Source organism: Cebus imitator, unplaced genomic scaffold (genome assembly GCF_001604975.1).
Source record: "Cebus imitator isolate Cc_AM_T3 unplaced genomic scaffold, Cebus_imitator-1.0 Scaffold250, whole genome shotgun sequence".
Lineage (NCBI taxonomy): Eukaryota > Metazoa > Chordata > Mammalia > Primates > Cebidae > Cebus > Cebus imitator.
The window spans coordinates 2000547-2013958 of NW_016107565.1; the positions used below are offsets into that span (position 1 = coordinate 2000547).

The 13412-nt window shown below is 28.9% G+C and overlaps 1 protein-coding gene across 6 annotated transcripts in view; it reads right to left on the reverse strand.

Annotated features, from left to right (window-relative positions):
• Positions 1–13412, reverse strand: part of CSMD3 (CUB and Sushi multiple domains 3) — a 1251170-nt gene that overhangs the window by 796392 nt on the left and 441366 nt on the right. For 3 of the 6 annotated variants that reach the window (XM_017498748.2, XM_017498749.2, XM_037727953.1), the window contains exon 7: positions 5160–5471. The exons of the other annotated variants lie outside the window; for them this stretch is intronic. In XM_017498748.2, the coding sequence (XP_017354237.1) occupies positions 5160–5471 (312 nt within the window). The remainder of the gene's footprint in view (positions 1–5159; positions 5472–13412) is intronic. 6 annotated transcript variants of the gene reach the window in all.

The window sequence follows — 13412 nt, forward strand, 5'->3', positions numbered from 1 at the left end:
TGTATTGTTGATTCCTATATACCTACTATCCAGTACAATGTTATGCACATCAAATTGTTAAAACATGCTTTGTGAATAAAATGAAAATAATAATAGTATTTTTTGAACAATTAAGTCAGCAACTGTGCTACTTTTTTTTTACACAACCACCCTATGAGGCAGGTGTTCTCAGATATTGAGGAGTTGTGACTTTGGGAATTAAACTTATTGCTCAAGATCATAAAGCTAATAAGGGGAAAAGTATAGTTTCAGCCTAGTTCTCTGACCAAAATTCAACATTGATAGTAAGCAATTCGCTTTTATCATTCCATTGGAAGAAAATACTTAAGAGTTTATGGCACTTCAAATCATTACCATGTTTAATGCTTATAATAACCCTGATGCAATACTATGATATTACAAAAACTACTTTGCAAATATAAAAATTGAGCTATAATCGTTCATTTGACCTGAACAAACTCTCACACATAGTAGTTGGCAAAGGTGGACTAAAATTCAGTCAGTACATATTAAATTCTCATTTTGATGACTATTGGACACTAATACAGCAAAATGTGTTATGGTGTTAATATTAATTTTTAAGAGATCTAAACTAACATTATTTATTTTCTTTCTCTTTTGCTTCTTTTTATCTCAATGTCCAAAAACTCTTCAAATGGAGGAGAATAAAAATAATTTTGTTACTGAGATAAAGTAGAAAATAAACAATTTATTTTAAGATAATTTAAATGAAATTATTATTTGTTCTTTATTATTTCTAATAACTATAAATATAATAATGAGATGATAGTAAATATAAATATATGTACAGATTATAGATGATTAGTTCTAATACAGAAAATATGAAACAGAAACTGTTGGGTTTTTTTTATAAATTTTGTATGGCCAGATTTAAAGGATTCTATATAGGTACTCTTATGAATTCTGACTAAACTAACAAAATAATGTAGAAAAAGTCATGTGAGATATGGAAATTTTGGTTTAGTAATAATACTGTAGTGTATTGTCAATAAATATTTCTGGAAATTACTTTTTAGAAGTTTTTGAAGGAGGGAATGGGTGAATTTGTACAAATACTGTGAAGCTTTATGATTGTTCCTGATCCCAAATTTTTTTTTCAATAACATGGTTTTAGTTTATCTGTTTCTTGCCAGTATGTTTTAAATTGTCAATCTCACTATAAATACATCATACTTATTGTTTCAAATAGAATTATTTCTGCCACATAATGTAAATGGAAAGATATTAACTATAGTACAAAAGGAAAATTAATTGGAATGGACTGAAAATATCTTTGTGAAATATTTCAAGTTTTTTCAGATTACTCATTAATTTCATAGTTGTTATTTAAATAAAATAATTATAGGTAGTTGATTTATCAATGTGTTAATTAAACAAATTAACACATATATTGAGTCTACACACACATCAAGTACAAAATACTGTTTGTAATCCATGTTTTCTATGTGATCATAATAATATTGATGTCAATTATTAATACATGCCTCAAGTTATGAAAATAGATAAATTGGGAACCATTAATGATCAAAAGACCCTATAAAACTAAAAGTTTAACTGCAATGTGAATTTAAAAATTAAAAATATTATTACATAGCGCAAAACAGCATGAACTTGCAGACATCAAATGGACCTATGCCATAGCAATCTCTTATACTTATGTTTTATACTGTAATTAATTTCAGTAAAGTAATATCCATTAGAATATTTCTTCATAGGACATTTTTGATTTTACAGTTTTTCTAATGGTTAATTATAAAATTATTTTGAGTTTATAATTGTTCAAGGGCTATAAGAAAGACCTTTATATCCAGTTCCATTTTGTGAATTTTGAACTAGTAATACAATAAAAGCAAGATATTATTATGGATTAATGAAAATGTGTTGCCTTTATTTTAAAAACACTGCTATTATAACTGTGACAAAATGTAGTTATCTTTAACACTGAAATACGTAGAGGTTCATTATATTGAAGAAGGTAATTTCAAGCCTTTAAGTAATTTAAGTGAACTTTCTAGCAAGTGAAATTGTAAACACTTGTTCTTAGCTTGACAACTATTTTTTAAAAATATCTATCAGTCAGAAACTGTACTAAGGATTGAAAATGCAGTATGAATAAGACACACCCACTCCTTATCCTCAGAGAGCTTAAATTTTACAGGAAAAGTTATAGGCCTGGTGATTACAAATGCAAGCTGCAATGGCAAGTTATAAGGACTACGTAGCCTTCCTAGAGGTAACAATTTAAGCTAAGTGTTGGAAAGGAAATTAGAATTATCTGGTTAAAAGGAACAAGGACTAGCTTCTCAGAGTAGCTTAATGGAGAAAAAAAATATGATGTTTGACTAATTAAAATAATTTGTGTTTGGCAAAATAATAGAGTGACTGTGAGAGTTATATGAGATGAATTTGGAAACACGGAAAAAAGCCAGATCATGCAGTTTCCTGTGGGTCATGATCAAGTCTCTGCTTTATTCTTAAGGGTATTGAGAAATCACTGAAAGCTTTAAAAGAATAGAGTTATACAACTGGATTTTTATTCATAAAAGTTCATTTTTAGTACATTGTGTATCAGAGATTAGTCAGCTTTTTTTCTGAAATATCTAAAAAAATTAAGCAATTGGTTTTGAGTTATCAACTCATTGAGAAAGTAACTTAAAAGACTCACTCTCTGCATACACAGTATTATTTCTTTAGCACTTTGATCAACATTCATTTTACAAAATCTACCTTGTACCACCAGAATGGGTTTCTCTATGTCCTCAACTCTATTGCAATGTTCTGCAGGAAGGGAACATGCATTATTTATCTTAAGTTCCTCCAGAACAGAATCTGGTACTGAGTAAGCACTTTAGGCATTGTGGCTGAGCCAAAATTATTATTTTAAATATAATACTGGTTTGATGTCAGCCATTCCCAATTTAGAAATTTGGATCTTAGAAGATCCAAATTTAGAAGAAGTAATCAAGTCTTAGAAGATAGTTTCATAGCTAAGAGTATAGCTATATTTTGAGAACTTTTAAAAACACTAAGCAATAGATAGAATAATAGGTTTCCACTACTCTTAACATTGACAAATATTTTTGCCCATAATATTAAGAGATTGTGTCTAGAGTATAATAGATAAGCAGCAAACCAAAATCACTGAAATAGTAGTAAGTTATTGAAGAAGAAACAGAAGAACCAATATGAAATAAAATAGAAAGTTGATAAAAGTATAACAATTTTAATCATCATCAATAATGATGAATACAACATTAAAAAATGTTTTCCATATAATGTTTTTCAACTAATTTTTTAAAAAATGAGGAATACATTTCCAAGGTACATTGTACCACTGAATGCATACTAAATTCAAAACAACCATTTTGTAAAGAATATGGGAAAAGGTAAAACAGATATCAATCTCTCAAACAGCACTGGGAGCTTATGATAACAATGGAGAAAGTTTGAGCAGTGATTTGGAATCTACCAGGGACATACATTGGTTGCTTAATTAAAATGTACTTGAATAAACTTAAAAATTTTATATGGATCCATCTTAAAATCAATTTAATTGTTGACTATTACCTTTTCTATTTTCAATCTGCATTATTGTTCCAAGTTTATGTAAAATTTTAATTTATAGCCACAAAGTTTCTCACACCATTTGATGGAAAACTTTGGCTAAAGCAGAAATTGTATTATTAGTTGGTTTTACAATAAATTTATGTCAGAAATTATCTTCCTTCTCTATGGTGGGTAATAAAATAATTTTCATGTAGTCTACCAATATTAGCTCATGCAATTTTCCAAAGAGAATAAAACTAAATAAATTGTGATTTTAATATTTTAATATAATTTTACCTATTTAAATTTTCTGGTAATAAGAAAATAACTGTTTACTTCATTGAGCAAATCACAAATTTTAACACAATCCCTATATTCTTATGAATGGTAATATTCATAAGAGGAAAGTGAATAGAGAATCAAGGTGATACTGATTTAATCTTTTAGAAAAGACTATCACAGGTTAAAAATTTATTTTAGAATGTGCCTCATTAAAGAGAATCAATGTAAGTACTTTCAGTACAAATTCTAATGGAAACAAACTTCTGAGATATTTTTGTATGATTTTTTATTAATATATGTAAAGAGGTCTTGATTTCTGTCCTTCATGTGCTCTAAGTATTGAATGGTTTTCCATTACTTAAATTATAGTGTGTATAAACCATGCCTAAACACCCTACAAAAACCATAGCCAGTTTAGGGAAAATATTTGATGTCTTAGAAATGGAGTAGATATTTTATATTTGAAATATGTTCAGTTAATTAATGTTCTTACTGGTGCATATATTGATATAAATGAACACCTTTTATTCTTTTACACTATTTGAAATTTTTCCCTACACTTCTCTATGACACTTGCCACCAAGAAAGAGAAAAATGTGTTTTCTAGACTTCTTTATTTCGTAAAAGGTAGGTTTATATTAATTGAGTAGAAAATTACCAATGTATGATGTGGCTTTTTCTCTAAAAATAAATTAAAAATTTAAAGAATACTTAAATTTTGGACCATAATATCAATATAACTGTTACCTTTTCAAAATGAGAAATCTTTAAATGCAATCATATGGGTCAGGCAAAGAATAAGCTATGTAAAACAATCACAAGATATAGAGTTTCTGTATTTCCCAAACTGTATATATTTCAAATACTAACATTTGCATAACATAAAAATATCATGCAAACACTGCAAATTACTACATGGGATAAATTATCTACGTGTAAATATATGCACTGATTAATAAAAACTGGCTACTTTATTTTCCTGTTTCGTGAGCATCATCATAACTGGGATGGAATAAACAACAGGTATTTGGTACTTGTTTTTACGGTGCTGTTTATGAATTACTTTTGTTCTACTTTTACCCCCTCCCCCTCCAACATTTGCATTGCACTTTGACTTCTTTTTTAATTTCAATTTCTATGCTTTCAAATTATTCCAGTTTGGGCTGTTACTATCCATATCTTTCATCTACTTTGAACTTTTTTGTTTCCTATATCTTGGCTCTCTTTCAGCTCATTCTCTAATTAGAATCATTACCAAAATATAGCTTTGGCTATAACTAAATGGGCACAAGTAAAATAACATCCAATACCTCTATGAGTAACAACTGCAAGCTCTTTAGTTCTTTCTATCTGTTCAGCATGTCTTGGTCTTCTCCTGGTACTTTGTGTATCTGCTTGATGAGGAGAGAGCCCGTCCTTGGACGTGTTGGGGTCCAGACCTGAATTTCTGAGACTCGTAACTTGCACTCGCTGTTCCTCGGAAAGTCTATGGATGGTGACAGCTGTAACACTGGATACAGTAACATCTGCAGGTGTGCTAGCAACAGCAATAGCACCAGTGGTAGTCCTGTTATGCTCCTCTAACTCACCAGTGGAGGTAGTGTGGGTCAATGTAGAAGAACCTGTGGGACACAGTAGCACTAGATGCTAACTTTTTCTTTTAAATTTTATTTTTTCTGATAAGTTTCATCAATCATATTCTCTTCTATTACCTTAAGGATAATCAACATGAAGAAGCAAAACACAAACACGCCAGTAAATTGTGAAGCACACTAGGTCTGTAGGTTTGTTTCAATCATCCTATGGATAGATATACACACATAATGCATCACATTTTAACTGTAATATATTGAGAGGAGCAGGTGAAAAAGTAAATCCTTTATGTGGCCCTGAATCAATCTTTTAAAAAAGTCTACAGTGAATTTTAGCAACAAATGCCTGGCAAGTGTCAGGTTCTGATGAAATGGGTAACTATGTAACCACACTTTTCTCAAAAGTATGCCTTGAATAGTCTGCCATATCTCTTCATAATTTCTGGGAAAAATACCAAATTTTTCTATTTTAAGACAAGCAAGTAAAGAAAAGAGAATTTAAAATCAAAGCCAAAATTAAAATAAATGATGGAAAAAATGAAACATTAAAATAATCACTGTATGAAAATGTCTTTCTTAACATCATTGTTATGAGCTCTCTAAGTACCTTAGAATTTATTGGGTTTTTAAAACTTAGTTAATACTTTTTACTGTTTTTAAGTATAATTTTGCCAATTCTGAACTAATTAAAATTAAGCAAATTATTTAATTTGGGAGCAGTTGAAAATTAACTATTAGTATATAGCATGGAACGTTAATTCACACAACACTAGTTTTAATTATTGGTTGGGAATTTCTAAGTATCTCATTCATAGGCATTTCATAGTGTGTATGTGTGCACATGTGTTTGTATAATTCTACCATATTTTATTCTAATTAAAGATTTTTTAATAATTTAAAAGTATGTATTCAAAGTATCAAATTAAGGTTTGCTTTTCATTTTACTTCAATTTTTTTAAAGGTTGCCCTTGGTAGTTCATAACACTTGTATAATGAAAAAAAGTAACCTAATAATAGAAGCATGAAATTGAATGGGGATATATTTAAAAAGATCTTGACAGCTAAAATCCTTAACAACAAAAACAAATTACTGAATTTTGGAGCTGCAGCTACTAATTAGGAATCATAGTCAGATCCTGGTTGGAAAACTTCTGAATATTTTTTAAAGCCAATGAGTGGTATATGTTTTCGTATACTTATCTTCTCAACATTTCAAAATTCTGTTGGCAATGTTTAATTAGATATTTTAGATAAAAATGCATAGGGATATTATAACCATTCTGAAAGAGAAAAAAAGCAATATCGATATGGTTTGAGAATACTCTTCCGTTTTTTTTCTTCTTGTGCTGTAGGCAGGTGATTAGTAGGACTAATAATTCTACTTTTTGCTTTAAATTCAAAAAGGATGAAAGGAAGTTAAACCTGGAGCCCCTCTCTCACAGGCCAAGAAAAAGGCCGATTTCTGCCCCCAATTCCTCCAGATTGAGTCGTCATATCTGAATTTGATGTAGAAATTCAGAAGTGTTAAACTGTTTTGTATTTTAAAGGAGCCAAAAACAAATGAAGTATCACAATTCTCAGATTCTTTTAAATATTTTAATATGTTTTTAAACATGAATCAGAAAGCTTCTACTGAATATTTAATCCAAGTTGTTCTGTGAATAATCTGTTTCATAGATCAGAATCTACTAAGTTCACATGGGCTATATAAATCATATTGCAGTATTTAGTCAGCTAATATTTGAAAATAACTTTTTAATCACATGGTTAAACAATAATTATGCTTGCAATACTAAAATACAGTAATTGAGCTCATGGTAAACTGTACATTTGGGATATACAGTTTCGTATATACATCATAATGAGCTCATGTGCTCTTTTCTATATAACCTGATCCATATTGTTCTCCTATAGAGTTTGAGCCTTTTATTTTTCAGAGGAATATGAGGCCATAGAAAAAACAAATACTTTAATATTTTTATAACCTCATCCTAATTTCCAGGTTTAGTTTCAGGTTTAGTTTTAATGAAATAAACTACCAACAATAAACCTATGTTGGTAATTATAAGCTATATTTATGAGAAATAATGACATTTATATATTGTCACATATCTGAGCATGCCTACCTTCTACAAAGAGGTTGATTAAATTATCATATTCCATCAGAGTTATTAAAATTAATCTCAAATAATCTCATGAATTTGAGTCAATAAATCTGAGATAATCCTTATAAACAGGCTTAGGGGGCTTAGGCTGCTTTTCTAACTAGTCATTAAGGACCTGCTGACCAATTTCTTGGACTCATTTTCAAACACTCATTTTCTTGAAGACCTCAGGGGAAAAACACAGTTCCAGACCAAATTTTGGAGTTAAAACTGGTCTAACTATAATTTTTAGAAACAGGATTTTCTAGCAGTCCCAATCTTAAAATCTTTAGCATAAGAGCTGTACTTCCCACCAACGGTGGTGATGATTCAGTACCATTCCCTTAACATGAATGAAGGACAGTGTTTAAGGTTGAAATAAAGCATAAATCCCACAATTTCTTTAATAATCATAACCTAACCAGATAGGTATTCCAACTAGATATTTTACTAACCCATACTTATATTTTACTTATATATTGTATTCATATTCTTTCCATACTGAAATGCAAGCTCCCTGAAGGCTAAAATTTTTGCATAGTTTGTTCACTGCTGAATCTCTAGCTCCTAGAACATTGCCTGGCACATAGTAGGTGCTCAAGAAACATTCATCAGTAGAAAGATTAAATGAAAGAATGAATTTAATAGGACTAAAATCATATTAGCAATAAAAAGACATAATTCACAAATGGAATGATTATAATTTTTACCACACAAAAGTGCATTTTAAATAGTGACATGAATGAAGAGTAATTTCAAAGCAGGGAATACATAAAATTTTGGTTTTAACTTTCAAAAACATCACTTTGAAAAAGTGTGGAATCTGAAGATTTAGTTGCATTATGTAATAATTACTTCAAAATTTGTGTTATTAGTTCTGAAGCAGAAGTTTACTCTGTTAGTGTAAAATATATTTACTTAGAATATTCAAAGTTCTGTAGAATTAAAAGTAGAAATATCTCATGCTGACAGAAAGTATAAAAGCATCTAAATTTAGTTAGATATGTTTGATACATATACCGTAACTATAAAGAAATAACACTAATTTCCTCTTTAAGGTAATAAAGTCATCAATTAACATACAACTATGTCATATATTGTATTTACCATTTTATTTTAACATAAAAATTTGAAATAATGATATTGGTAATATTTTAAATTGGCAGTGTATGAAACACAGATTTTTAAATTGTCAAAATTCACAACCTAACAGTTTAAAAATACTCAAAATTTTTGCATACACAACCTTTTTATTAAGTAATTGCCAAGGCTGGAAAAACCCCTAGAATTATGTATAGTAATAATTCAATATTAAATATACACATAGCTATCTAATCTTAAAACAATATTTTTCTTTCATTTTTGAAAAAAAAAGTATACTGCACAATTACGTAAGCATGTCTGATAGCACAGTTAAATGTATATATTACAAGATATAAAACTCAAAGGAAGAAAATGTACATTCAGAAAACTCAGTCTTCATTTTCTATCAAATGATATATATGGTATAGCTTATCACAATTAGATTATCCTGTCATTAAGTTAGTTGAGGAAAATTTAAAAATAAAGTGTTCATTATATAAAAACTTATTTGAAATTTAATTTTAATAATTTTACTAAACAAAACATTCCTAAACTAACAAAAATAAAATAAAAATGATTTACATATATGAACATGCTTCTATAAGTCATAACTATATGTCATCTTTGAAATTATGATAATGGAAAATCACATGTTACACATGTAAGTTGAAAATGTTATTTAATAATAATGTTACAATATTAAATTTTAAATTTTATGTGTATTCAAAACTTAAGTTTTGAAAGTTTTTAAATTTTAACGAAATATGTACCAAATAATACCTCATAATAGAATTTGAACTTCATTTTAAATTTTTTATCCTATAGATAGTTTTAAAATTTTATGCTAAGCTGCTTTGCAATTATTCTGTAGCTCATTACCAAAATAAAGAACAGAATATATTGTTAGAGATATGCATGGATGACCCTAAATATATAAGAACATGTAAAAATAACTGCATATTCAAAGAAGTTTTTAGGTAATTATGTTTAGCACATTGTTATGTAAATTAGATTAATATATTATGTTCCTTCCTTTAATATTAATGTTTCATATAAAACATTTGAATGGAAGTTTAACAAAATAATAATAATTTTGTGACATTATGATATGTAATAAAATAAAATGTCATAAATGTTTAACATTAAAACTAAAAAATAAAAACTATATTTAATTTGGAAGTGGTTGAAAATTAACTTTTAGTATAAATTGGGAAACATTTATACTAATGGTTAATTTATACTAATAGTTAATATTTGTGTATAATACATATACACAAAAAACACCATATAAAGTCTAAATACTATGACTAATTCTATTGAAGCCATAATTTGGATAGTCACTAGCACATGTAATTTAATGTTTGTTATTTGTTTTTCTTCTTTTCTTTAATATGACTTCTGTCAAACTTATAGGAAAACATGCCGATAAATAAGGATACTTGCAAACTAATTGAATATGAGGGTGTGAAGTGAAACAAAGCCCTGATTTGTTACATTTTTTAAAATTTACAGTTTTCACTAAGCGTATGCTAGTTGGAAAAATAACTAAAATATTCTGCAATTTAAAAATTATTTGTATCAATTTTTATTTATTTATTTATTTATTTTTGAGACGGAGTCTTGCTGTCACCAGGCTGGAGTGCAGTGGCGCAATCTCTGCACACTGCAACCTCTGCCTTCTAGGTTCAAGCGATTCTTCCGCCTCACCCTCCCGAGTAGCTGGGACCACAGGCGCTTGCCACCAAGCCTGGCTAATTTTTTTGTATTTTTAGTAGAGACGGGGTTTCACCGTGCTGGCCAGGATGGTCTCGAGCTCTTGACCTCGTGATCCGCCCGCCTTGGCCTCCCAAAGTGCTGGGATTACAGGCGTGAGCCACCACGCCCGGCCTGGTATCAATATTTTAAAATGTGGATACCCTTGTATACAATAGTTTAAACTGGTAGATGGCTGCATACTATGAATATGCAAGTTAGAAAAGAGATGGATAAACTGAAAGTAGGCCTTAAAACTGTAGGAGAAATAGAAATGTTTTGCCTTTGATTAATTGTTATTAAGTACGAAATTATCTTTCTGACTATGTAAATTTTGAGTGAATCCTGGAAAACAATTAGTTTATACTTTAAAAAAAATATATGTCTATATTGGTATAAATTCTGATTTCAAATTAAAATGCTTTATGTTGAAACTTCATAAGATTAAAATCTTGAAATATATTACTCAATAATACAATGTAGCTTTGATTATAAGATGCACATCTAAGAAAAACACTGCAGCAATTAAACTATGAAATGACAATGCAAAATTGACTAACACTTGTGCCCTGATTTCTGAGGTTAAAGTAAAAAGAAATTCATCTTAGTAATGTAAGAAAAAATTCAGCAATTCATGTAACAGATGTTCTAAAATTAAGAATAAATAGGTAAATACTAATTGAAAATATAATTGAATTTAAAAACATATCACCGTTCTAAATTTACTAACGTACTGATATATGTTTATTTTTATGTTATATATTTTATTCAAGTTTATAAGCTTTAAGTAGGAAACCAGTATTAAATTTTACATTTGGATTTGTTGTTATTTATCGGGTACAAGTGGCCTTGATAATATAATACGCAAAATGAATGAACAAATAAAATATTTGCAATTCAATCTGAAACTGATGATAGGAAAATTTGTCAGTAAATGTAGTGGTACATCTATTAAAATCACATTGTGACTAAATTAATGACTGTAAAACAAATGTTAACAAATTATATATGATTTCACATACTTTATATGCAAGATAAGGATCTCAAATTATGAATTGCTTCAAATTTTAATAAACATACATGTTAAACAACCATAAATACTTTTTAAAATGAAATATGGAAACTTTTAGAAAGCCTTAAGGAGACTACAGTTTTGGTCAACCATGACAAAACAATACACACACATAAATCTATGAATGTTGTATCGCAGTTTTGTCCTAAGAAGCTGAAAGATAGACAACTCATTTCTTAGTACAAAAAATATAATAAGAGTGTGCTAGGGAACAACTATTTTTAATGGAGAGTTTAAGAATCTTGAAGATAGTATCTCTCTCTCAAAAGATCATTTCTTGCTTCACCCAGTTGATAAAGACAAATTTGTAGAACTAAATTTCAGAGTAGTATCACTTTAATTTTTTATGCATTTTAGAAGTTTCTCTGAAGTGTAGCGGTGCATCATAGGTGTCATTTTTAAATTTTGAAATGCAAATCCAAAAAAACACACACCACTTGCAGAAATAAATTTCACACAATACAAACTGAAGCCTTTTTATGTAACTAATAGTCTTATAAAGTCACAAAACTGACAATAAACTTTGAAGATCTAGGTTTAAAAGACGACTCATGGCATTATTGTTACATTTCACAACAGAAAGAGAAAAAAATAGGATGCTCTTCTACATTTTTGTATAACCATCAACCAAAATTCTGAATTTTTAGATCTATTTGTTGCGACAGCTGTCATGTCATAACTAGAGGAGAAGCATTTGTCATTCTGGGATTCCCCCAAACAAACAAATGAAATTTCACACACACTTGTTTCATTTATTTCCACATAAAATCTTGTGGAACAGCTGGCAGTTCTCATGGAAGAATATTTTATTTCAAGATGTCATGTCAGGAGCGCCTCATTTTCATAGCTTTGTTTTCTCTGACAATCCTTGCCTTATTAATATCATTTGAAAGCAGAGAGTATATCTTATACAGGTTTATCCCCTACTTCCATATGAATATTTGATAAATATGTGAGGAGAGAATAAATTAGTAAAAATGTCTAAATGTCTTACTTTTTTTCTGAATAATATAAAAGTTTTTTTTTTATTTAATTAATATTTATTGTTGATAAAATTTATTTTTCAGGATATAAACATAAGTAAGGAATTGGATATCTTCAAATACACTCGAATAATGAAAAATGCATTTATAATATGCTTTTATTTTATATTTCATGTGCTAGAATAGAGGTATGAAAAAGAGGAAGAAACATCTGACACAAATAAATTACTTCTTCATTTATGTTTTCTCAAATGAGAGTATCATTTCCCCTGTTTCTTCTATCGCTCAATATTCTCTCAAAAAACACAAAACTAGTATTTTATAATGATAGTATTTGTCCATTCTGAAAGAGAAAGGAGAAAAGTAAAGAAAATCTGAGGGTGGGGTTACTTTTTTTTTTTACCAACAATGATTGAAAGAAAAAATAAGAAGTGTCTTTATCCTAACCTACTCCTCATATACCTTGGTCACTCCTCCCTTCACTACCTGAATATACCCCTGTTTATCCTTTGCTTTCTTCCAACACTGGCTGGCTTTCAAGTGTGGGGCCTATGGAAGTGTCATCATTTTTCATTAATTGTAGATGTTCTTTTCTTTAATGCATAAAATATACATGTTTGGTTTTATACATGTGATATGATTTAATGAGAACGAAGAAAATATCCTCACTACCCACATCTTTCTCCTTGTGCCTCAATTGTGTTAAAAGACGTTCTTAAGAATTAAGTATTTCCTACCAAAATTATTCTCTCAGAACAGACAACTTTTTGGTTGAAAGAGAACCATACTAGAGTAATTGTTTAACTATTCCACTTTATTAGTTTATTATTAAGTTTTCTCTCCTTACAAAAAATACTTGGGGAAATTTTAGAGATAATGTGTTTTGGGGAGAAGTGTGAAGCTTGTCATGAGACCATTTTGTGATTTTTATTGAGAA